Source organism: Salmo trutta, chromosome 4, assembly GCF_901001165.1.
Source record: "Salmo trutta chromosome 4, fSalTru1.1, whole genome shotgun sequence".
NCBI classification, from domain to species: domain Eukaryota; kingdom Metazoa; phylum Chordata; class Actinopteri; order Salmoniformes; family Salmonidae; genus Salmo; species Salmo trutta.
This window is the reverse complement of record NC_042960.1, coordinates 58,471,554-58,495,927: the sequence shown is the minus strand read 5'-3', so window position 1 is coordinate 58,495,927 and position 24,374 is coordinate 58,471,554. Positions and strand designations below refer to the sequence as shown.

Sequence of the window (24,374 nt, the reverse complement as noted above, 5' to 3'; positions counted from 1 at the left end):
AACTGAAATTCACGACAAACAAACAGATATGGACACAGAGAAAGAGAAGTTAGAAGTACAGCCAGTAGAAGGGATGTTAAGAGAGGTAAAGGTAGGTGGAGTAATTTCTAAGGAGACAGAGATGAAAGAGCTGTGGTCAGGGTCAGTCAGAGTCCCTGACACTGTTCCAGTAAAGAGTGAGGTCCTCAAGACAGACCTCAGCACTGTTTGCGAGGACATCCCCACAGAAACAGCCAGTCTGCCGGGTGACATTCAGTCTGAGCTCTCAGACAGCAACAAAACTCGTGAGGGAGAGGACACAATACATGGAGATCCAGATCCCTCTACAAAGCCCAGGCTCTCCTACGTCGCCCTGATCGCCAAAGTCATCCTCTCCTCCTCCTCTCTGAAGCTCAACCTAGCCTCTATCTACAGGGCCATGGAGGAGCGGTTCCCCTATTTCAGGGCCCGGGGGTTGGGGGGTCAGGGCCAGGGCTGGAGGAACAGCGTGAGGCACAACCTGTCCTTGAACGAGTGCTTTGTGAAGGTAAAGTATACTGAACAAAAATATAAATGCAACATGCAACAATTCCAGTTCATATAAGGAAATCTGTCAATTGAAATACATTCATTAGGTCCTAATCTATGGTGTTCATGACTGGGTGGGGGCGCAGCCATAGGTGGGCATGGGAGGGCATAGGCCAACCCACTTGGGAGCCAGGCCCACCCATTGGGGAGCCAGGCTCAGCCAATCAGAATGAGTTTTTCCCAACAAACGGGCATTATTACAGATAGAAATACTCCTGTTTCATCAGCTGTCCGGGTGGCTGGTCTCAGACAATCCCGTAGGTGAAGAAGGCACATGTCTAGGTCCTGGGCTGGCCTGGTTACACATGTTCTGTGGTTCTGAGGCCGGTTGGACATACTGCAAATTTCTCTAAAATGACGGAGGTGACTTATGGTAGAGAAATTAACATTCAATTCTCTGGAAACAGCTCTGGTGGACGTTCCTGCATTCAGCATGCCAATTGCAGTCTCCCACAAAACTTGAGACATCTGTGGCATTGTGTTGTGTGACAAAACAGTACATTTTAGAGTGGGCTTTTATTGTCCCCAGCACAAGGGGACCTGTGTAATGATCATGCTGTTTAATCAGCATCTTGATATGCCACACCTGTCAGGTGGATGGATTATCATGGCAAAGAAAAAATGCGGATGTAAGCAAATTTGTGCACAAAATTTGACATAAATAATATGTTTGTGCATACAGAACATTTCTGGGATCTTTTATTTCAGTTCATGAAACATGGGACCAAAACTTTACATGTTGCATTTGTATTTTTGTTCTGTATAAAAGGACCATAATTGGAAATAAGTAATTGTTTTATCCTTGATAGTTTTTTTAATAAACTAGGTATTGGCTGTATAGCCTATGTATTTTTTTTTAAATATAGTCAAAATTGTATTAAACTATAAATCAAGGTGGGCCGCTGTGAGGACGGGAAGGGCCACCATTGGGGCATCCACCCAGCCCACCTGGGAAACTTCCTGCTGGGGGACTTCAGGCAGCACAGGAAGGCCAGGAGGAGCAGGCACCAGAGGGAGCTGGAGGACAGGTACAGTATGGCTGGCTCTCTGGGCTGGTCCTGGACAGAGCTAGGCTGTAGCCATCGGGAGAGGCACTGTGGGGGTAGAAGTAGGCTGCATGGATCCTGGAGCTGGATGAAGCCACAGTACCCTCCACAGGAACCTAGAGGTTATTATGACACTACTGGCTCTGTGGACTGGACTTTGCCTTTCTATTACTCACAGAGGCTCCATGGAGGTGGAGTGGGATCTCTGGGACCTTATTACCCAATCGAGAGGTTCCTGGACTCTTATGACAGACCTATACGACCAGACAGATGGTGCTATGATTGGCCCATGAAACCCACATGGAGACTACATAGCTGGGACATACATGGCCCAAATCATGTGTGCATGACCGGGGAAAAGGAGTCATGTAACAGTGTGTTAGTGAGACTGCACCCGCTCTACTCTCTGCCGGGCTGCCAATGGAGGTCCCCAGTCTTCAAGAACATTATATTCCCTTAGCCAGTATTTTAAAATAAATGTATTTTACCAACCTGTTGTAAAGGATATTACAATCAGAAAACCAGATATGGGGGAAAATACAGATACATGTCTGACTACATTGTATCATGACTGACTACATTGAACTTCTTGTTTATTTTGCTATCCCATACACTACATGTTTTACACATGCACATTCACTGACGTTTCTACAAACTCTGCATTTATCTAAAGCTTTGTTTGTATTTTATATAAAATGTTATGCACCTCTAGACTATTGATTGAATAAAATGTCATCATGCTTGAATTCCTTTATGCTGTTCTATTGGTGATCCAAACATAGTTGGCCTTGTTAAGTTAAACACAGTATGAACAAATAGGTTCAGGTAAAAAGAAGAACTGGAGCCTTATGTATTTATTGCATATTAGAAGTGATTGAACACAATGGGGAAAAAAAACACTGATAGAATTTTAAAAGAGAAACAATTAAATTAAACCACAACAAACTTATCTTATTTCCTATTCACCAGTTTGCACCAATCCCTTCATTCTCGGTGTACCTGAGACTGCACCATTGTCTCCAGATTTAAAATGATAGCTTTTGCAAGCGATGACAGTTGATTCAAAATGAGAACTTTCACTTAAATGGTACAGGACATCAGAAATTATTTGTTTAAGCAATCAACTAATGTAACATTGAACTATGATCATAGTCAATGCAAAAACACCACCAATACACAAAATGGCCATCAAGAAGAAAATAAACAGCATTTCTGTTCCAAAAGTGTAATATACTCCTAAATGATTACTCCAGAATAACTAGATTTCACAAGACCACATTTAACCCTCTTCTTTATTACATCATATTCAATTTAGAACCTGTCCTCTTCATCCCCACTGCTGTCCCCTCTTTGTCCGACAGTCATTTTAGAGTCATTCCCAAACATGACATAGCGAGCATTCTGGATGTGGATGTTTCCTGCTGGGTGACTCCACTCATGTTGCGGTGGTGGCACTGGCATATTGGACACATTTATAGGTGTACTTCCTAAAAATGGAGCAGTAAAGTGAGGCATTGCGGAGGTCGAGGGTTGATTGGAAAATTGTTGTTGCAACAAATATCTCTGCATTCTTTCTGTCTCCTGACCACGAATTAAATCCATTTGAAACCTTTCCTCTTGTCGTAGTCTCTCCTGTCTCCTAACCTGCGCCCTCACTGCCTGCTCGCTCAACCACAACCTCCTCTGTTTAGCAATATTTGCTGGAGCCATGGCCCTTTTTGCCTTTTTCTCAAAGGCATTACCTTCCTCTAACGGAATAAAGATCCTCAGAACTTTGGGCATGTTCTCTCGGGGCATACGGTTCTCCTGTGGCAGAAAAGGGATGACAGTGTTGTACTTGTGCAGGTTCTCAATGGCATTCATGAGCACAGAACTGGTTTCTACCTCCAGCAGACGGGTGTTGAAGTTGCGAGTAAGCATCAGGATAGTGAAGGCGGAATTGTTGATGGCATCCTCCACACACATGAGGGTGTTCCTGCCTGGGATGGCAAAGTTCTGAGAGAAGGTTGCTCCTTCACCACCAACTATAGACTCTAGTTCCTCTTTTAACTTCTCAGCCATATCCACATCCTCTGCTGCGTGCAGGATGACAAAGGAGAAAAACACTTCCTCCTCCTCCATCTTCTGATTTGGGGTTTTCAATGGAAAACTTGCTGACACTGGTTCAGTGGTAGTTGGATGAAAAGTTTGCCTATTGGTGTTTGAGGGAGGCACAAGGTTATTTTTTGGACATGGTTTGGAATGTGCGTTTGGACTCTCAGGGTTATTGAACTTAGTGTGAGCTGGAGTGAAATTGACAGGAGAAAGGGGTGAAACTCTCACCTCTGACCCCGTTCTGTGTCCACAAGACACTGCAACACTTGTAACTCTGTCCATTTCTCCTTTAACAGGCTTAGGCACATTTTGTGTGGGTGGTATATCCCGAGACGTAACCCTGGAAAAGTATTTAAATGCACCTTCCTCTCCTGTATTTGTACCATAATGTGGAACAGGTGATTGTACAGGCTCCAAATTCATTGGAGGAGGCTGCGATGGGATGTTGCTTGTTTTAAAGCCAACTGTTTCGGATACACTGATCTCCAAGTGAGAAGGGTAGGAACATATGGAGGTGTCGTCCCGTAGGGAGGACGGCGGACTGTGACCACTTCCTGTCTGATTGGGAAAGCCTGATTTTCGTAAAGCTGTGCTCCCTTGGTCCAGTGGTGGGATGGAGCAAAGACCTGATGAGGAGTCCTTAGGGAAACACATCCCCCCAACTGTGTCCTCAATCTGAGGCCCACAGACCTTGTTGGCTTCTTCTCTCAGCTGCATGTGTATGTATTCTGATTCGGAACTCTCTTCACCACTGTTCTTGTATGTGGCTAGAGCTGTCTGGTAAGCCAAATCCCTCAGAGATGAGTCACACAACCTCTCCTCAGCCAACACCTTGAAAATCCTCGCTAGGTCTGCTAAGGTGCCCACAGTACACTCTTGGAAAGGACCAATGCTCACTGTTAAGGCCTCCAACTTGACTCCACACATTCTCATCTTTTCAGCCAGATGGTTAGCAATGATATTGTTGTCCCCCAAAGCCTGGAGCTTGTTCAGTGCCTCTGACCTCTTCCCCAGGCAGATGAGAGACATGGCATGTACCAGCTCCTCGGCCAGGCTATCACCCAACTTGAAAGTCAGGCTTAGCTGTCTCTCGTATGGGACCTTAGAGAGGATCTTAAAGGCATCCACTAACCCAGTCCCTCGTCTGGGCTCATCTTTTGCATGAGCTTCCCTGTCCATCTCTAACATCTCTTTCTGATGATATGATATCCTTAACTAATGTATTTCAAATCAGATCAACATTGTTTTGCCAGTTACTTCATCCCTTATGGTGTGTAGAAGGCATCCTATCTTTGATTCATCAACTTTATTCCACATAAGCACTGACAGGTAAACTGAAATGTAGAGAGACAATCATTGTGAGTAAACTGGAAACATTTCAAAATACTACTGTTAAATGATTTCAAAATACATCATACAAATACTGATAAATCAAATGACAAAAACATTGTGCATTGTAACTAGATACTTCTGCAATGCTTTTTATTTATGCAATAGGTTTATTTAGAATAGGTTTATTTAGAATGTATATATTATGAAAGTCCCCAAGAGCATCAATATTCATTCTACTCACACTAAATAAGACAAAGCAGCAACACTGCTTATTATTTGAATTTTGCCTAATCCTAGGTGGTGCTGTAAAGGTAGGCCTACTACTACTACTACTAGGCCGCATACCTGGGTACATCAATTTAGTCCTGTAAGAAATTGCAATGTCAGCGATCGAAAAATCACGAAAGTGGCCTATAGGCCTACACCACCATCATATAATCCATGCTGAAGTAGTAGTAAACCCTGCGACTAGTCATTCATTAAAACGGGTAAAACTGACGGTAAAGTGTGTAAACATCACTTACCGATAAGGAAAAGAGTAACAACAAATCCACCAGGTCACAGATTATGACATATAAATCGCGTTTACATTCCCGGAATTGTATTACGTTATGTGGTTTTGTCTAGAAAATATACAGCTTTTGTCAAAATTGACTTATCAAATTAGGTTATGGTTAGGGTGAACTAAAATGCAAAACAAAAAATTACTTTAGACGTCAATTTGACAAAATGTGCATCCCATCTTTGCACGACAGCATTCAGAATTTAGCCTCGTTCGATGTATCGAGATCACACGCCGCGAACCAAAGAAACGATTTTTATTTCTGGTGTGTAGCTAGCTATTCGTTATGTTGATTCCTTTGCAAAACGTTTCGTCTGTTGCAATTTTTGCTACAGAAACGGTTTATTCCAAACGGAAAACGCAAACGGACAATTTATATTGGACAAATGCAGGTAGGTCCCTCCCCGTTTTGTTCAGATGTCTTTGTTTGCTTCCGTTTGGTTCTTGAACGGTAAACGGTTTCCGTAATGAATACACCCCTGGTCTCAACCAACCTACAGCAGGAAGAGGAAAAGAGAGGCACAACTCTGCGGAAAATCTGGCTCCCTCCAGCAAATTGCGTTTTTTCGCCCACCAAGCAAGGAGTTTTTATAATTTTATTTGAGCCTTTATTTAACTAGGCAAGTCAGTTAAGAACAAATTATTAATTACAATGACGGCCTACACCGGCCGTGAGATGCAGTGCCTTAGACCACTGCGCCATTCGGGAGCCCATGGAGGACAATGAGATTATCACATTTGGTCAACAAAATAATGAATGGTTTATTTGATCAAATATATGTTTCGTAATGCTTAAGTTGTTACGAGTGTACTGATATAATGTTGATATTTTGGGGCTCAGCGGTCTTAGGCACTGCATCTCCGTGCTAGAGGCGTCTCTACAGACCCTGGTTCGATTCCAGGCTGTATCACAACCGGCCGTGATTGGGAGTCCCATAGGGCAGCGCACAATTGGCCCAGTGTCATTAGGGTTTGGCCAGGATAGGCTGTCATTGTAAATAATAATTTGTTCCTAACTGACTTGCCTAGTTAAATAAAAATATAGGACACGTGACATCCCAGCAACTTCGAGAAAAAACACTTAATATCGGAGTTGTCTCGAGATGGCTATGCATATTCATGCCATGAGCCTAGTAGCATAGCATCGCGCTTCATTGAATGCATGCGGTTGACGTCCAAAACCCTAATCAAATATTTAAAAATAGATTACAAGAATGAAATGTATCCACCAATCCAAAGAAAGGCGGGAACTAGATAGCTGGGCTACCTTGTGGACAAAGATTTCCATTGCTAGAGCGAAAAGACATGTACCTTGTCAGTACATCCATAATCTTTCCCCCACAGTCATTGCATCCTAACAGCGCAGTGGTTTCAACCGGCTTCCGTAAATTTGCTGGTACGTCAACAGCCAAGATGGCGGACTGGAATCGAGGTAATTTGATAAGTGACACGTCTTCATAATGAACATTGTTGACCTATGTTCTTAATCTAAAATTTTTACGGAGTAATCGTTTTGAAAGAATTGTATGTAGATTGCTTTTTATGTGTCTAACCCAGTGTGAAGTGTAGATTGTCGAGCTAACGTTAGCTGTCACAGGTCGTAGTTATCTATTAAGTTTGTAAGCAGTACGTTATTTTTTTAACGTGATATCTTGCACATATCATATTATTCACTCTCTGTGCTTGTCATGATAGGACAAGGTGCTGTTGACGATATGTTGGACGCGGAAAACAAGCTTCTGGCTGACAATTTGGCGTCCAAAGTTTCCAGATTGAAATCGGTATGTATGACCACAAGTTACATCTAATTTACCGGCGGTATGCCACCAACAGCTTGCAAATAAAGTAGCAGGCATAGCTAGTATTATTGTAAAAGTTAACTGCTAATATTAACTTAATTAAAAAAGTAAATAAAACAATTTCTTGTTATTTTTAAAGCTTGCCTACGATATTGACAAAGAAGCTGAAGACCAAAATTCCTATTTGGATGGCATGGTAAGTCTTGAGTGGGGCAGGGTAATATGAATGTAGCTGTTTGTAGCAAGTGGCTGTCTAGTTCTGCATCAAATTTAGTTTCCTGATGTATGTAGCAAATTCATCAATCCACTCTCTTCCTTTTCTGTTTTTAGGATTCCAATTTTCTGAGTGCTACAGGACTGTTGACTGGCAGTGTGAAGAGGTTCTCTGGCATGGTGCGATCTGGAAGAGACAATCGCAAAATCCTCTGCTATGTCTCAGTAGGACTGGTCTTTGTCTTCTTCCTGCTCTACTATCTCATCTACAGGGTCCAGAACTGAAGAGCTTTAACAAGAATGGAACTTTATAGTGTGGCTGGCTACTTTCCTCTCAGTTATACCAAGAAAGACAAAATATAAACTTTTATTGTGAAGGTTTTGGATAGAAAATCACTCACCCATCTCCTCCTCTCCAATTCTCTATATAATAATGTCTTCTGCTTGAAATACAGTATGTGCAGATGTGTATATAATTTGTCTCAGTTATATGAGAACTGTCATTGTATATACATTATTTAAGACCCCAGTCATGTAAAACTGAATGTTAATCCCCCCCCCCCAAAAAAAAACCCAACTCATCCTTACCAGGATGCAGTTGAAAGCAGGATAGTCCTTTATTTACATTGATAAATAGCCCTAGAGATTATTGGCAGTATGTCAAAGAATGCCCCAGTGCCCTTTTCACATTACTGAGCCAAGACAGGCAGTACTGACCATGGGTACAATAAGAGATTGTCCTCGGTTTTGGCTTATTCTTGTGTTTTGTAATAGTAGTTTGAAGACATGTTCCGGTACTTTGGCGAATTAGTAAGTATTTTTTAAGACCTCCCGCTTTGGGCTGGATGTGTCAATGTGTAGTTCACACATGCATAATCTATGAGCAGAATTTCTGTCTTACCTCAATTAGCCATGAAATCCCTAGTTTGAAAGCAACTTTTTTCTGGAAACTGTGACGTAGTACGCAATTTTCCGTGAGCGCTACTTTCAGAACTACGGGCTAAAAAGTATACAAAAGTACTGTAGAATCTCTAAGACATTGCCTAAACTTGAACAATCTCTTATTCTGTGATATTCAGTTGTCAATACCCAATGACTTTCAATTATGCTTCAGAAAAACAAGAACAGACTTATCTAATTTACAAACCAAGTAACTGTGTTCTGGGTTTCAGATTTAGTGCTTTAGCATTGGACTAATTTCTACAACCGTGTGAGTAATAATATACATATTTTCAGCACCTGGCATGTAATTAACCGTTCTTGCATTTCTAAAACAACTACATAACATGATCCTTTTTTCCAGTGAGTTGTATAAATCCTTGTAATGTATTTGTAATAAACATTTTGATACCACAGTCGACTCCGGATAAGTGAAAACTCCACAGGTCCCAATTAAATTTTTCTTGCTCTGAATATCTGCTCCATTGGTTTGTGTAGTTAATGCAGTCCTGAACCAATGGAACCATTTCACTTATCAGGAGTCAACTAGTTTACAGATGGTAGATGGTTGATTTTACAGAGATGGCAAGAAATTTTAATTTAGATTTTAAGGATATTAAATGAGATTTTGTGAAAATCTGTAAGTAATAATTTGCTCAATCTAGCACTATCCAGATCTGAGTGATCCAATTAGTCCATGAGCCAGACCACCAAATTTGGGCCGTCGACGTCTTTAGTGATTTATGTCCCTAGAGGTGGGAAATGTGTGATACCAGTGCAGCAATGGTAGGTTTCTGTGTATCACTCTCATCCCTCCGTCCCATTCATTTTACCCTACAATAAACAATGTCAGTATATGTAACAGTTTTGCTTCCGTCCCTCTCCTCGCCCTCAACCTGTGCTTGAACCAGGGACCCTCAAATCATCGTTACCTATCGCTCCACAAAAGCCACAACCGTTGCAGAGCAAGGGAAATAACTAGGTTTCAGAGCGAGTAACGTCACCGATTGAAACGCTACTAGCACACATTGCTAACTAGCTTGCCATTTCACACTGGTTAAATATACAGAGTTATTGGTTTTAATTATGTATCATTGGAACGCTTAGATTCACAACTATCCATCAGACACATTTTTGGAAATGATCCGGACAGACAAACTTTGTCCTCCAGGATACATATCAGAATTACCTGTGTTAATGGCTTTAAAAAGGAACACTGATACATTTTAACATTTGTTTGACAAGTGGTTCAGAAAAGTCATAAAAGTACCTTTCAAATGATCTATAACTAACTTTGAAAGCACCAGCTCCAACTATTGTTTAAAAATCGCCCATGTTGGAAGCTTTGCCATAGAAGACCATGTAATAGGGCAGCTATATTTATAGATTCTAACTTTGATAGGCACCAAATTGCACACACAGCTAGAACATAGTTTTAAAAAGATTTGTAGATACAGGGCCAGCACATAATTTACACATTAACCCCACAGAAGCCTTTTTCCAAAATGACCACCATACAACTGAATTGGGTCTTATTGGACCATACCTGTTTGAAATACAGTATTATTGTAGTATGCTGACAAATTCATTATATTGATATAATTACATTAAAATGTTCATAGTGATGTAGAATACAAAACCACATGAGCCAGGTGTGCCAGATATAAAGATGTTAAATTATTCACAGAATTGTGTGAAGAATGTGCCCAAAAAGCTGTCTGAATTGCTGTTTTCAGAAGAAATTATGGTCACTAGTTGCAACATTTCATCTTCAAACATGTAAAATGGATATGTACATGTGAATAGTCATGTATATGAGCTGATTAAAATGATATTACAATGTTATCCTTTTATGTTTTCATAAAGCAGAGGACTAGACATTTTTTTTGCTCTCACCTTTAGGTTAAAACGTATGGGTATTCCATAGGAATAGGAATGCCCATACGTTTTAACCTAAAGGTGAGAGCAAAAAATCATTACACTTAGTTAATCTAAATGAAGATGCATTGGTCTGTTATTAGAATATGAATGTAATTGGCCTGAACAGGCCCAACATCGGATTTTACTACATTAACCACGTTTCCATCCAACCATTTCATGCGAATGAATTACTTGATGATTGAAAAAAGTCACGAAAGGGCTGATATTAATTGAATTTCCGGTACAATTCTATAAATGCCGACAATTTGTTGGTGGGATCTGATTTTGTCGGTGAAATTAATTATGCGAAAAATGGCGGAGGAAACGCCTTTATGCGCAAATATTGATATAACCATCATATCGAAGTAAATTTGGGAGTCACATGACGATATGTTGTGTGGTCCTCCGGCTACGAATAGGGAAAGCATGCAGTTTTTTAGGCTACAGGTGAAGTAATGATGAACGTCAAAGGGTGGTGAATGTTGTGCAAGGTGATGAGCTTGATGCTCCTTTCCAATAAATATCGAGGGTCTTATTCTGGTGACATGGTGATAGATGCTTGGCTGCCGTTTGACAAATGATTTTACTCTTATCTATAATAGTCTCATAATGTAGTTAGCCTACCCCTAATCTGGGAGCTGTTGGCTAGAGCGCATGTGCCAAGACCAGAGTGGGCACATTCGGTATATAATGCAACAGTTTTTGTGACAAAACCATCAGTAGAGTTGAAAATGAGATGGAACCCCATTTAACTTGTATTTTCATTCGGTACATGGGAATTTCACGGTGACATTTATTTTTATGTTCACCTTTTTTCCCCAAAAAAGTCAGTTTGATAGAAACATTTCTTTTTATTTAACTAGGCAAGTCAGTTAACGGCCTACCCCGGCCAACGCTGGGCCAATTCTGCGCCGCCCTATGGGACTCCCAATCACTGATGTTATTCAGCCTTGATTCGATCTAGGGACTGTAGTGACGCCTCTTGCACTGAGATGTAGTGCCTTCGACCGCTGCGCCAAACATCTCTGGTGGTAAAATTAGAATATTGTTTTATGCAGATTTTTTAATATTTGCATGAAAATCTGTTGCAAATTGGATGGAAACCTACTGTAATGGAATGTACGGAACAGCCTAAAGTCCTCATAATGAAAACAGCTACTAGGATAACGTCGTATTTCATTTTAATCAGCTCACATCCAGACTATTCACATGTACTGTACATATCCATTTAACACGATTGAATATTAAAAATACTGCAATTATTGATCACAACGTCTTCAGAAATCAGCGTTTTGGGAAGATTTTTACCACATTTCTTTCAATAATTTTACATACTATACAGTACCAGTCAAAAGTTTGGACACACCTACTCATTCAAGGGTTTTTATTTATTTTTACTATAAGTCATCAAAACTATGAAATAACACATGGAATCATGTAGTAACCCAAAAAGTGTTAAACAAATCAAAATATATTTTATATTCTTCAAAGTAGCCACCCTTTGACAGCTTTGCACACTCTTGGCATTCTCTCAACCAGCTTCACGTGGCATGCTTTTCTAACAGTCTTGAAGGAGTTCCTACATATGCTGAGCACTTGTTGGCTGCTTTTTCTTCACGCTGCGGTCCAACTCATCCCAAACCATCTCAATTGGGTTGAGGTTGGGTCATTGTGGAGGCCATGTCATTTGCTACAGCACTCTCCTTGGTCAAATAGCTCTTACATAGCCTGGAGGTGTGTTAGGTCATTGTCCTGTTGAAAAACAAATTATAGTCCCACTAAGCGCAAACCAGATTGGATGGCGTATCGCTGCAGAATGCTGTAGTAGTCATGCTGGTTAAGTGTGCCTTGAATTCTAAATAAATCACTGACAGTGTCACCAGCAAAGCCCTTAGCCGTGGTATATTGGCCATATACTACAAACCCCTGAGATGCCTTATTACTATTATAAACAGGTTATCAACGGGATTAGAGCAGTACAAATAAATGTTTGGTCATACCCATTGTATACGATCTGATATACCATTTCTGTCAGCCAATCAGCATTGAGGGCTCGAACCAACCAGTTTATGAAAATAAATAATCTGGCACTCCTGGCTCATGTGGTTTTATATTCTACATCACTATGAACATTTGAAAGATATTTTCGGGCATACTACAATTATATTTTATACAGGTATGGCCATGCGGAATTGTCCAATAAGAGCCCATTGAGTTGTTTGGCGGCAAAATATTGGAAAAAGCCTTTGTGGGGTTAATGCGGGGATTCTCTGATGGCCCTGTATCTGCAAATCTTTTTTAATACTCATGCTTAGCTGTGTGTGTGCAATTTGTTGCCACTTATTAAAGTTAGAATTTCAAAACATAGCTGTCCCATTACATGGAATTCTATGGCTAAGCTTCCAACATTCATTGGCACTTATGGGCTATTTTTAAACCATTTGAAAAGTAATTACATTGCCTTTCAGAACCACTTGTCTAACAAAGTTTAAAATGTGCCATGATTTCCTTTTTAAAGCCATTTATAGGCCTACAGGTAATTCTGATATGTAACAGAGGTTCTGCTGATCTGAAAATTCCAAAATGTGTCTGATGGATAATTCAAATCAAAGTTTATTTGTCATGTGCTCCGAATACAACCGTTGTAGACCTTACAGTGAAATGCTTACAGGCTTTAACCAATAGTGCAAAAAAGGTATTAGGTGAACAATAGGTAAGTAAAGAAATAAAACAACAGTAAAAAGACAGGCTATATACAGTAGCGAGGCTATAAAAGTAGCGAGGCTACATACAGACACCGGTTAGTCAGGCTGATTGAGGTAGTATGTACAAGTAGATATGGTTAAAGTGACTATGCATATATGATAAACAGAGAGTAGCAGTAGCGTAAAAGAGGGGTTGGCGGGTGGTGGGTGGCGGGTGGCGGGACACAATGTAGATAGCCCGGTTAGCCAATTTTCGGGAGCACTGGCTGGTCGGCCCAATTGAGGTAGTATGTACATGAATGAATAGTTAAAGTGACTATGCATATATTATAAACAGAGAGTAGCAGCAGCGTAAAAAGAGGGGTTGGGGGGGCACAATGCAAATAGTCCGGGTAGCCATTTGATTACCTGTTCAAGAGTCTTATGGCTTGGGGGTAAAAACTGTTGAGAAGCCTTTTTGTCCTAGACTTGGCACTCCGGTACTCTTGCCATGCGGTAGTAGAGAGAACAGTCTATGACTGGGGTGGCTGGGGTCTGACAATTTTTAGGGCCTTCCTCTGACACCACCTGGTGTAGAGGTCCTGGATGGCAGGCAGCTTAACCCCAGTGATGTACTGGGCTGTACGCACTACCCTAGGTAGTGCCTTGCGGTCAGAGGCCGAGCAATTGCCGTACCAGGCAGTGATGCAACCAGTCAGGATACTCTCGATGTTGCAGCTGTAGAACCTTTTGAGGATCTCAGGACCCATGCCAAATCTTTTTAGTTTCCTGAGGGGGAATAGGCTTTGTCGTGCCCTCTTCACGACTGTCTTGGTGTGTTTGGACCATTCTAGTTTATTGTTGATGTGGACACCAAGGAACTTGAAGCTCTCAACCTGCTCCACTACAGCCCCGTCGATGTGAATGGGGGCGTGCTCGGTCCTCCTTTTCCTGTAGTCCACAATCATCTCCTTAGTCTTGGTTACTTTGAGGGATAGGTTGTTATTCTGGCACCACTCGGCCAGATCTCTGACCTCCTCCCTATAGGCTGTCTCGTCGTTGTCGGTGATCAGGCCTACCACTGTTGTGTCGTCTGCAAACTTAATGATGGTGTTGGAGTCGTGCCTGGCCATGCAGTCGTGGGTGAACAGGGAGTACAGGAGGGGACTGAGCACGCACCCCTGGGGAGCTCCAGTGTTGAGGATCCGCATGGTAGATGTGTTGCTACCTACCGTCACCACCTTGTGAATCTAAGCTTTCAAATATGATTAAAGGGTGTAAGTGTACAATGTTGGGTCCATTTTTTCATGAGCTGAAATAAAAATTCACAGAAATGTTCCATATGCACAGAAAGCTTATTTATCTCAAAATTGGTGCACAAATTTGTTTACATCCCTGTTAGTGAGCATTTATCCTTTGCCAAGATAATCCATCCACCTGACAGGTGTGGCATATTAAGAAGTTGATTAAACAGCATAATCATTACACAGGTGCACCTTGCGCTGGGGACAATAAAAAGCCACTCTAAAATGTGCAGTTTTGTCACACAACACAATGCCACAGATGTCTCACGTTTTTAGGGAGCGTGCAATTGTAATGCTGACTGCGGAGCTCTCCACCAGATCTGTTGCCAGAATTTGGCACTATGTCCAACCGGCCTCGCAACCGCAGACTACGTGTGTGGCATCATGTGGGCGAGCGGTTTGCTGATGTTGACATTGTAAACAGAGTGCCTCATGGTGGCGGTGGGGTTATGATACGGGCAGGCATAAGCTATGGACAATGAACACAATTGCACTTTATTGATGGCAATTTGAATGCACAGAGATACCATGACGAGATCCCGATGCTCTTTGTTGTGCCATTCATCATGTCACAAGGATCTGTACACAATTCCTGGAAGCTGAAAATGTCCCAGTTCTTCCATGGCCTGCAAACTCACCAGATATGTCACCCTTTGAGCACGTTTGGGATGCTCTGGATTGACCTGTACGACAGCGTGTTCCAGTTCCGCCAATATCCAGAAACTTCACACAACAATTGAAGAGGAGTGGGACAACATTCCAGAGGTCACAATCAACAGCATGATCAACTCTATGCGAAGGAGATGTTGCGCTGCATGAGGCAAATGGTGGTCACACCAGATACTGACTGCTTTTCTGATCCACGCCTATACCTTTTTAAGGTATCTGTGACCAACAGAGGCATATCTGTATTCCCTGTCATGTGAAATCCATAGATTAGAGCTTAATTTATTTAATCCAATTGACTGATTTCCTTATATGAACTGTAACTTTGAAATTGTGGCACATTGGTCTAAGGCACTGCATCGCAATGCTAGCTGTGCCACTAGAGAACCTGGTTCGATTCCAGGCTCTGTTGCGGATGGGAGACCCATGGGGCGGCACACAATTGTCCACACATCGTCCATGTTAGGGGAGGTTTGGCCGGCAGGGATGTTCCTGTCCCATCGCACACTAGCGACTCCTATGGCTGGGCCTGGGTGCAGTGCATGCTGACACAGTCGCCAGGTGTATGGTGCTTCCTCTGACACATTGGTGGGGCTGGCTTCCGGGTTAAGCGGGCATTGTCAAGAAGCAGTGCGGCTTGGCTGTGTTGTGTTTCGGAGGACTCACGGCTCTCGACCTTCACCTCTCCCGAGTCCGTACTGGAGTTGCAGTAATGGGATAGGACTGTAACTACCAATTGGATACCACAAAAAAAGGTAAAAAAAAAGAATAAAAAAATGTTGAAATTGTTGCGTTTATATTTTTGTTCAGTATAAATGAATGGGATGGAGGGATGAAAGAGTGAGTGATAAAACACAGAAAGCTAGTATTGATGCACTGCTATCACACATTTTCCAACTCTAAGGACGTCATAGACCTTGAAAAAAGTCACTATGAGACATCGTTGGCCCAAGTGAAGCTGACCGACCACCCCCCTGGCTCGGGGTTTCCCAAACTCGGTCCTGGGGCCCCACCCTGAGTGCATGTTTTGGTTTTTGCCCTAGCACTAAACAGTTGATTCAAATATTCAAAGCTTGATGATGAGTTGGTTATTTGAATCAGCTGTGTAGCGCTAGGGCAAAAAACAAAACATGCACTCAGGGTGGGCACCAGGACTTAGTTTGGGACCCTACGCCTGGCTCATGGACTTAATCTACTGTTGGTCTAATGATGAACAATTGTTCATTATTAGACATAACATAGGGCGGCGCACAATAAAAATTTTGTATTTTTTATTTATTTCACCTTTTTTTAACCAGGTAGGCTAGTTGAGAACAAGTTCTCATTTGCAACGGCGACCTGGCCAAGATAAAGCATAGCAGTTCGACATATACAACAACACAGAGTTACACATGGAATAAATAAACATACAGTCAAAAATGCAGTAGAAAAAAGGAAAACAAAAGGTCTATATACAGTGAGTGCAAATTAGGTAAGATAAGGGAGTTAAGGCAATAAATAGGCCATGGTGGCGAAGTAATTACAATATAGCAATTACACACTGGAATGGTAGATGTGCAGAAGATGAATGTGCAAGTAGAGATACTGGGGTGCAAAGGAGCAAGATAAATAAATACAGTATGGGGATGAGGTAGTTGGATGGGCTGTTTTCAGATTGGCTATGTACAGGTGCAGTGATCTGTGAGCTGCTCTGACAGCTGGTGCTTAAAGCTAGTGAGGGAGATATGAGTCTCCAGCTTCAGTGATTTTTGCAGTTTGTTCCAGTCATTGGCAGCAGAGAACTGGAAGGAAAGGCAGCCAAAGGATGAATTGGCTTTGGGGGTGACCAGTAAGGTATACCTGCTGGAGTGCGTGCTACGAGTGGGTGCTGCTATGGTTACCAGTGAGCTGAGATAAGGCAGGGCTTTACCTAGCAGAGACTTGTAGATGACCTGGAGCCAGTGGGTTTGGCGACGAGAGTGAAGCGAGGGCCAGCCAATGAAAGCGTACAGGTCGCAGTGGTGGGTAGTATATGGGGCTTTGGTGACAAAACGGATGGCACTGTGATAGACTGCATCCAATTTGTTGATTGGCACAGCATCGTCCGGGTTAGGGGAGGGTTTGGCCAGGGTAGGCCGTCATTGTAGAATCAAAATTTGTTCTTAACTGGCTTGCCTAATTAAATAAAGGTTAAATAAACGTTTTTTATTTTTTATTCTCATGTGTATATTGCCACCTAGTGGTGCAAAAATGAAACGAGGCTTGAGCGTCGATTCGTGAGACGTCGTTTTGTTTCGGTAATTTCCGCTGCATCTCCTTCCTGTGAGACTTCATCGAAAAGCGTAAAGAGAACGAACGTAAGACGCCATTTCTCACGGTTTTAATACATTCGGTTTGAAATAATAATTTAATCGACGCCACAAATTATTTTTTATTCCAGTGCATGAGCGGTTTATGCACAGCACAATATAATCGGGTCGGTGCCATATTCTCCGATTATTTCTCGGTCAAATTCGGCGTAAATCGTTAGACATAGGAAAATGGACGAGACGGACTCGGCAACGAAGGGACTAGCGTTGGACGAGGAGTCCATAGACGCTGCCGGAGAGCCGGTGGAGGAGGGGGTGGATTCGGATACTGAGTCGGAGGCCGAAGTCACCACGATGACAGTAATGGGAGAACCGGGGAACATCGAGATTGGAACCGAGTCTTTGCCGAACTCTGACGATGCCGAGACAGCTTTTGCAGGCAAGTTTGAGGATGCAGCCAGCTAACGTTACTGATACTCGTCAAGCTAGCTAAATGCCAACTACACCTGTTTTAGCTCGTTAGCTAGGAAACATAATATGTGGTACTTGCTAACTTCCTTTCATCTGTGCTAGTACTGCTAGTTACAATACTAGACGCATAGGCAAACACAAACAGGTTAGCTAGCTAAATCAACCAGCCTAACCTAATTCATCTGCATTAGCTATAGTACTGTTACCCATTTTGAAATGCATGAACTAGCTAACTTATACATTTGATTATCATCATAGCCCCTTACATGTACCTCCAAACATGTTTTTTTCCGGAGATATTTGTATTTAACGTTAGGTAAAATACAGGTAATATTGCAAGACGCCCATGTTGCCAGTTTTATACATAATATTTGGTATTCAAATATTTGGGCACAGTCCTTGTTTTTGTTTCCCTATCAAATCAACAATCAGCATACCACCCTGCATCCCACTGCTGGCTTACCTCTGAAGCTAAGTAGGGATGGTCAAGGTAGCCCTGGATGGGAGACCAGATACTGCTGGAAGTGGTGTTGGAGGGCCAGTAGGAGACACTTTCCGTTGGTCCCTAAAAAGAAATATCCCCAATGCTGCAGGGCAGTGATTGCCCTTTATAGGGTGCAGTCTTTCGGGTGGGATGTTAAATGGGTGTCCTGACTCTGTGGTCACTAAAGATCCGATGGCACTTATTGTGAGAATAGGGGTGTTAACCCTGGGGTCCTGGCTAAATTCTCAATCTGGCCCTCATACCATCATGGCCACCTTAAATAAATACATCAAAACTAATTTGATTCACATAGTGAGATCTACTACAAAGAGAGACAAGCCAGTCATGTAGGTAGAGTGCACTTGACTATTTCAACCTGTGATCTCTCACAACAGAAGTCACAACAGTCACTGTGGGGGATGTCCAAGCAGCCGAGGACAACGTGTTCACTGCCACCTCAGCCTCCATACCAGAGCATGTTCTTGTAAGTTCTCACATGGTGGTCATTTTGGATCTGAATATCTTGTGGTCTAGGCCTACTAGTGGATTTGTATTGTTTCTGCGTAGCTCAGTTGGTAGAGCATGACACTTGCAACGCAAAGGTTTTGGGTTCGATGCCCACGGGGGACCAGTACAAAAATGTGTGCATTCACTACTGTAAGTCACTCTGGATAAGAGCGTTTTCTAAATGACTAAAATGTTGATGTTGACAGCTGCCACACTAGAGCCCAACATGAGTATTTAACAGTTCCATTCCTTTAATTCGTCCTCACCACTCACTAGGCGTACATAGTCTAGACTATAGGACCACTCACTAGGAGTATATAGTCTAGACTCTAGGACCACTCACTAGGCGTATATAGTCTAGACTCTAGGACCACTCACTAGGCGTATATCGTCTAGACTCTAGGACCACTCACTAGGCGTATATCGTCTAGACTATAGGACCACTCACTAGGCGTATATCGTCTAGACTCCAGGACCACTCACTAGGCGTACATCATCTAGACTATAGGACCACTCACTAGGCATATATCGTCTAGACTCTAGGACCACTCACTAGGCGTATATAGTCTAGACTCTAGGACCACTCACTAGGCGTATATCGTCTAGACTCTAGGACCACTCACTAGGCGTATATCGTCTAGACTATAGGACCACTCACTAGGCGTATATCGTCTAGACTCCAGGACCACTCACTAGGCGTACATCATCTAGACTATAGGACCACTCACTAGGCATATATCGTCTAGACTCCAGGACCACTCACTAGGCGTATATCGTCTAGACTATAGGACCACTCACTAGGCGTACATAGTCTAGACTCTAGGACCACTCACTAGGCGTATATCGTCTAGACTATAGGACCACTCACTAGGAGTATATCGTCTAGACTCTAGGACCACTCACTAGGCGTATATCGTCTAGACTCTAGGACCACTCACTAGGCGTATATCGTCTAGACTCTAGGACCACTCACTAGGCGTACATAGTCTAGACTCTAGGACCACTCACTAGGCGTATATCGTCTAGACTCTAGGACCACTCACTAGGCGTATATCGTCTAGACTCTAGGACCACTCACTAGGCGTATATCGTCTAGACTCTAGGACCACTCACTAGGCGTACATAGTCTAGACTCTAGGACCACTCACTAGGCGTATATCGTCTAGACTCCAGGACCACTCACTAGGCGTATATCGTCTAGACTCTAGGACCACTCACTAGGCGTATATCATCTAGACTCTAGGACCACTCACTAGGCGTATATCGTCTAGACTCTAGGACCACTCACTAGGCGTATATAGTCTAGACTCCTGGACCACTCACTAGGCGTATATCGTCTAGACTCTAGGACCACTCACTAGGCGTACATAGTCTAGACTATAGGACCACTCACTAGGCGTATATCGTCTAGACTATAGGACCACTCACTAGGCGTACATAGTCTAGACTATAGGACCACTCACTAGGCGTACATAGTCTAGACTATAGGACCACTCACTAGGCGTATATAGTCTAGACTCTAGGACCACTCACTAGGCGTACATAGTCTAGACTCTAGGACCACTCACTAGGCGTACATCGTCTAGACTATAGGACCACTCACTAGGCGTACATAGTCTAGACTCCAGGACCACTCACTAGGCGTATATCGTCTAGACTATAGGACCACTCACTAGGCGTACATAGTCTAGACTATAGGACCACTCACTAGGCGTACATAGTCTAGACTCCAGGACCACTCACTAGGCGTATATCGTCTAGACTATAGGACCACTCACTAGGCGTACATAGTCTAGACTCCTGGACCACTCACTAGGCGTACATCGTCTAGACTCTAGGACCACTCACTAGGCGTACATAGTCTAGACTCTAGGACCACTCACTAGGCGTATATCGTCTAGACTCTAGGACCACTCACTAGGCGTACATAGTCTAGACTCTAGGACTACTCACTAGGCGTACATAGTCTAGACTATAGGACCACTCACTAGGCGTACATAGTCTAGACTCTAGGACCACTCACTAGGCGTATATCGTCTAGACTCCAGGACCACTCACTAGGCGTATATCGTCTAGACTCTAGGACCACTCACTAGGCGTATATCGTCTAGACTCTAGGACCACTCACTAGGCGTATATCGTCTAGACTCTAGGACCACTCACTAGGCGTACATCGTCTAGACTCTAGGACCACTCACTAGGCGTACATCGTCTAGACTCTAGGACCACTCACTAGGCGTATATCGTCTAGACTCTAGGACCACTCACTAGGCGTACATAGTCTAGACTCTAGGACTACTCACTAGGCGTACATAGTCTAGACTATAGGACCACTCACTAGGCGTACATAGTCTAGACTCTAGGACTACTCACTAGGCGTACATAGTCTAGACTATAGGACCAATCACTAGGCGTATATCATCTAGACTCCAGGACCACTCACTTGGCGTATATCGTCTAGACTCCAGGACCACTCACTTGGCGTATATCGTCTAGACTCCAGGACCACTCACTTGGCGTATATCGTCTAGACTCCAGGACCACTCACTAGGCGTATATCGTCTAGACACTAGGACCACTCACTAGGCGTATATCGTCTAGACTATAGGACCACTCACTTGGCGTATATCGTCTAGACTCTAGGACCACTCACTAGGCGTATATCGTCTAGACTCTAGGACCACTCACTAGGCGTATATCGTCTAGACTCTAGGACCACTCACTTGGCGTATATCGTCTAGACTATAGGACCACATTTGTATTCAATTTTCCAACAACTAATCCGAAAAGAAACAGACCATGGAAAACTAGACCCATATGGCACATCACAGACTGTGCAATGTAATGTTTCTCTCTGATCCTCCATCACATGACAGACTGGCAGGACCACTCTACAGATTGGCGACGGTCTCAATCCCCAGAAGGCCACTCTGATAGTGGTTCACACTGAAGGAATAGTGGACGCAACAGGACTGAAGAACGCTGCAGCCGCCATGTCCTCTGGTATGCACCAGGGAATCTCAATGCGCTCTTGACCTGTATTTTGTACGATACTTTTCATAGAAAGTATTGTATAAAATTCCTACCATCATCAATCATTACTGTGCTGGGAAAGTTGTTGTAATGGACTTGTAGCCAATAGATAGCAGCATCTGCTTTGACCTGTGTGCTTTTATTCCAGAGATGTCAAGACAGGATAAATTAAATGATGTCTAAATCTGTATATGGCCTCTGAAATATTGCCTGGCCACGCAGACTCCTTGTCCTGGCCAAATGCTACGCCACGCTCAAGGACGTTACTTTCTTCTCCCCAATGAGTCTATCTGAGTACCTTCCCAACCCTTCACTGAATGCGAACACATTCAGGGCCGTCTGATTGGTCCAGAAACTAATGGGTTGGGCCAGAGTCATAAAACACGTTGGTGAAATGGCGGTTTGAAAATGTGTCATTGGCTTTAATACTCTGATTGGTTAGAGACGATCCGATTGCTGTTGACTTTGTTTTGTACAACGCCCCTCATGCCCCCGTCACTACAAACGACTTCAATGATGGCAGTCTCAGACTAAAGTATGTAGTGAACGACAGAGCAGCGGAAGAATTTAGTGAGTCGTCAGGCTATCTGAAATACATTTCGGGTGTCTCTGTAACTTCAGTGTTGTGTGTTGTCCCCAGCCCCCCAGACTCCCTCCACCCCAATGAATCCAGGGCAGGAGAAGGATGGCTCCAAGTACAACTGGGATCCGTCTGTGTACAACAACGAGCTGCCAGTGCGCTGCAGGAACACCAGCGGCATGTTGTACAAGAACAGACTGGGCTCAGGTAGGGCTAGTTGGGCCACAAGGTGGAGCTCTTGGTTTGAAGATGAGGACAGCTTTCCTCAGCCACCCTGATTTACATTTACATTTAAGTCATTTAGCAGACGCTCTTATCCAGAGCGACTTACAAATTGGTTTGACCTGTAATGGAAGTATCAAGACTGGAGAAATAAATGTGTGAAGGTGTTGATAAAGTTGAGGAGTGGTATAGGGAACAGGGGTGGTTCTCTGGAGTTGATTGTTTTAACAAATCCAGCTGCTAAAAGTTGTCTGAAAGAAGTCATATTTTTACAGATGACAGATTTTCTTCCCTCAATTTGAGAATACATGGGTTATGGTGAATGAAGGGGCTAGGATAGTCTTAATAATTAACTATACATGTCCATCTCCATGTAAATAATTGCGGCCATGTTGTCTTGTCTCTGCTGCCTGTCCAATCGACTGACAACCAGGCGGAAAGGGACGCTGCATCAAGCACAGCAACCACTGGTACACGCCCACTGAGTTTGAGGGCATGTCTGGCCGGGCGAGCAGCAAGGACTGGAAGAGAAGCATCCGCTATGCAGGCCGTCCCCTGCAGTGCCTAATCCAGGTGAGCGAGCCAGTCCACTCAGCCCACAGTCTGTCAGCCGTGACAGGCTCTGATGGAACTGTGCCACCTGCGGTCGGAAGACAATTAAGGGTGTATATATACAATTAAGGATATATCTATATAGATATAGATAGGAAGGAATTTTATACAATATATATAATTGTTTAGTAACCAGCCATATGAATGGTTTCTCAGGAGCGCATCCTCAACCCCCATGCCGCGTCCTGTACTTGTGCGGCCTGCTGTGACGACCTCTCGTTGGTGAGTTAATTGACTTTACAGAGACAAAGATGTCGGTGAATGAATGTCTTTTGAACATGCCGGTAGCTCAAGGGATAGGACGCCACAAGGGTATAGGTGTAACAAACAGAACTGCGCAGTACAGGCTCTCTGCGGTTTGCATGACATGTAGATATTGGTCATCACTTCTAAAGGCCTGGTTGTTAAATTCTCATTTTACGTTTTGTCCAATCACATTCTCTTTGTCTTATATTTTCCCCTAGTGTACCAAGGATAGTCCATCTTACGCAGGGGAGAACATTAATATGGTATGTACCATTTATTTATGACATGCATTTCCAGCCATAATGTAAACAACAATGAGCCAATCTTGTGTCTCTGCTAAGCGTTTGATAGTTCTTCCTCTGATCCTGACTATAGCGGGTCCCTGGGCTGGCAGACATAAAGGATAGACTCCGGGGGACTGCTTTATTGTTTGCAAGATAAGGGGAGAAATTGTTTCCTACAGCACAACATATATTTTGTTTCACAGCTGCTTTTGCCATCTGCATCAAAGGCAATCTTTCATAACTTTGTTGATCACATGAAACAGAACATTCAGCTGCCTGTAAGCGTTACTGTTATAGAACTGTTAACTGTTTTTTAGTTATTTTTACTGAAACTAATCAAGCTGACCAACAGTTCACGAAGGTGTGGGAAAAACTGATCACATATTATTTCCACCACGACTATTGCTGACCAATCACTATACCAAAGATACTGGCAACTAACCCAAGATTTGTCATTGGTGTCTTTTCCAATGGGAGCAAATTAAGCAGTGGGCAGAACAAGCAAGGAGGTGGGCAGAGCC

General features: G+C 43.0%; 3 protein-coding genes across 4 annotated transcripts in view; 2 read left to right on the top strand and 1 right to left on the bottom strand.

Annotated features, from left to right (window-relative positions):
* Positions 1-2,449: 2,449 nt before the first annotated feature.
* ticam1 (TIR domain containing adaptor molecule 1) lies at positions 2,450-6,030 on the bottom strand. Its single transcript, XM_029751513.1, has 2 exons — positions 5,564-6,030; positions 2,450-5,041 (listed from the first exon to the last, which is right to left on the bottom strand). Exon 2 carries the CDS (start codon positions 4,893-4,895, stop codon positions 2,925-2,927), a length of 1,971 nt encoding a protein of 656 aa, XP_029607373.1. The 5' UTR covers positions 4,896-5,041; positions 5,564-6,030; the 3' UTR covers positions 2,450-2,924.
* Positions 6,031-6,626: 596 nt separating this feature from the next.
* Positions 6,627-9,416, top strand: bet1l (Bet1 golgi vesicular membrane trafficking protein-like). Its single transcript, XM_029751514.1, has 4 exons — positions 6,627-7,033; positions 7,297-7,382; positions 7,540-7,596; positions 7,731-9,416. The coding sequence occupies exons 1-4, from the start codon at positions 6,907-6,909 to the stop codon at positions 7,896-7,898; spliced, it is 438 nt and encodes a 145-aa protein (XP_029607374.1). The 5' UTR covers positions 6,627-6,906; the 3' UTR covers positions 7,899-9,416.
* Positions 9,417-17,411: 7,995 nt separating this feature from the next.
* Positions 17,412-24,374, top strand: part of deaf1 (DEAF1 transcription factor) — a 29,227-nt gene continuing 22,264 nt past the window's right edge. The window contains exons 1-7 of one of the 2 annotated variants that reach the window (XM_029751511.1): positions 17,412-17,853; positions 18,765-18,853; positions 21,753-21,879; positions 22,550-22,696; positions 23,145-23,284; positions 23,480-23,545; positions 23,788-23,832. In XM_029751511.1, the coding sequence (XP_029607371.1) occupies positions 17,646-17,853; positions 18,765-18,853; positions 21,753-21,879; positions 22,550-22,696; positions 23,145-23,284; positions 23,480-23,545; positions 23,788-23,832 (822 nt within the window). In that variant the 5' untranslated portion in view covers positions 17,412-17,645. The remainder of the gene's footprint in view (positions 17,854-18,764; positions 18,854-21,752; positions 21,880-22,549; positions 22,697-23,144; positions 23,285-23,479; positions 23,546-23,787; positions 23,833-24,374) is intronic. The other variant, XM_029751512.1, reaches the window with a different exon arrangement.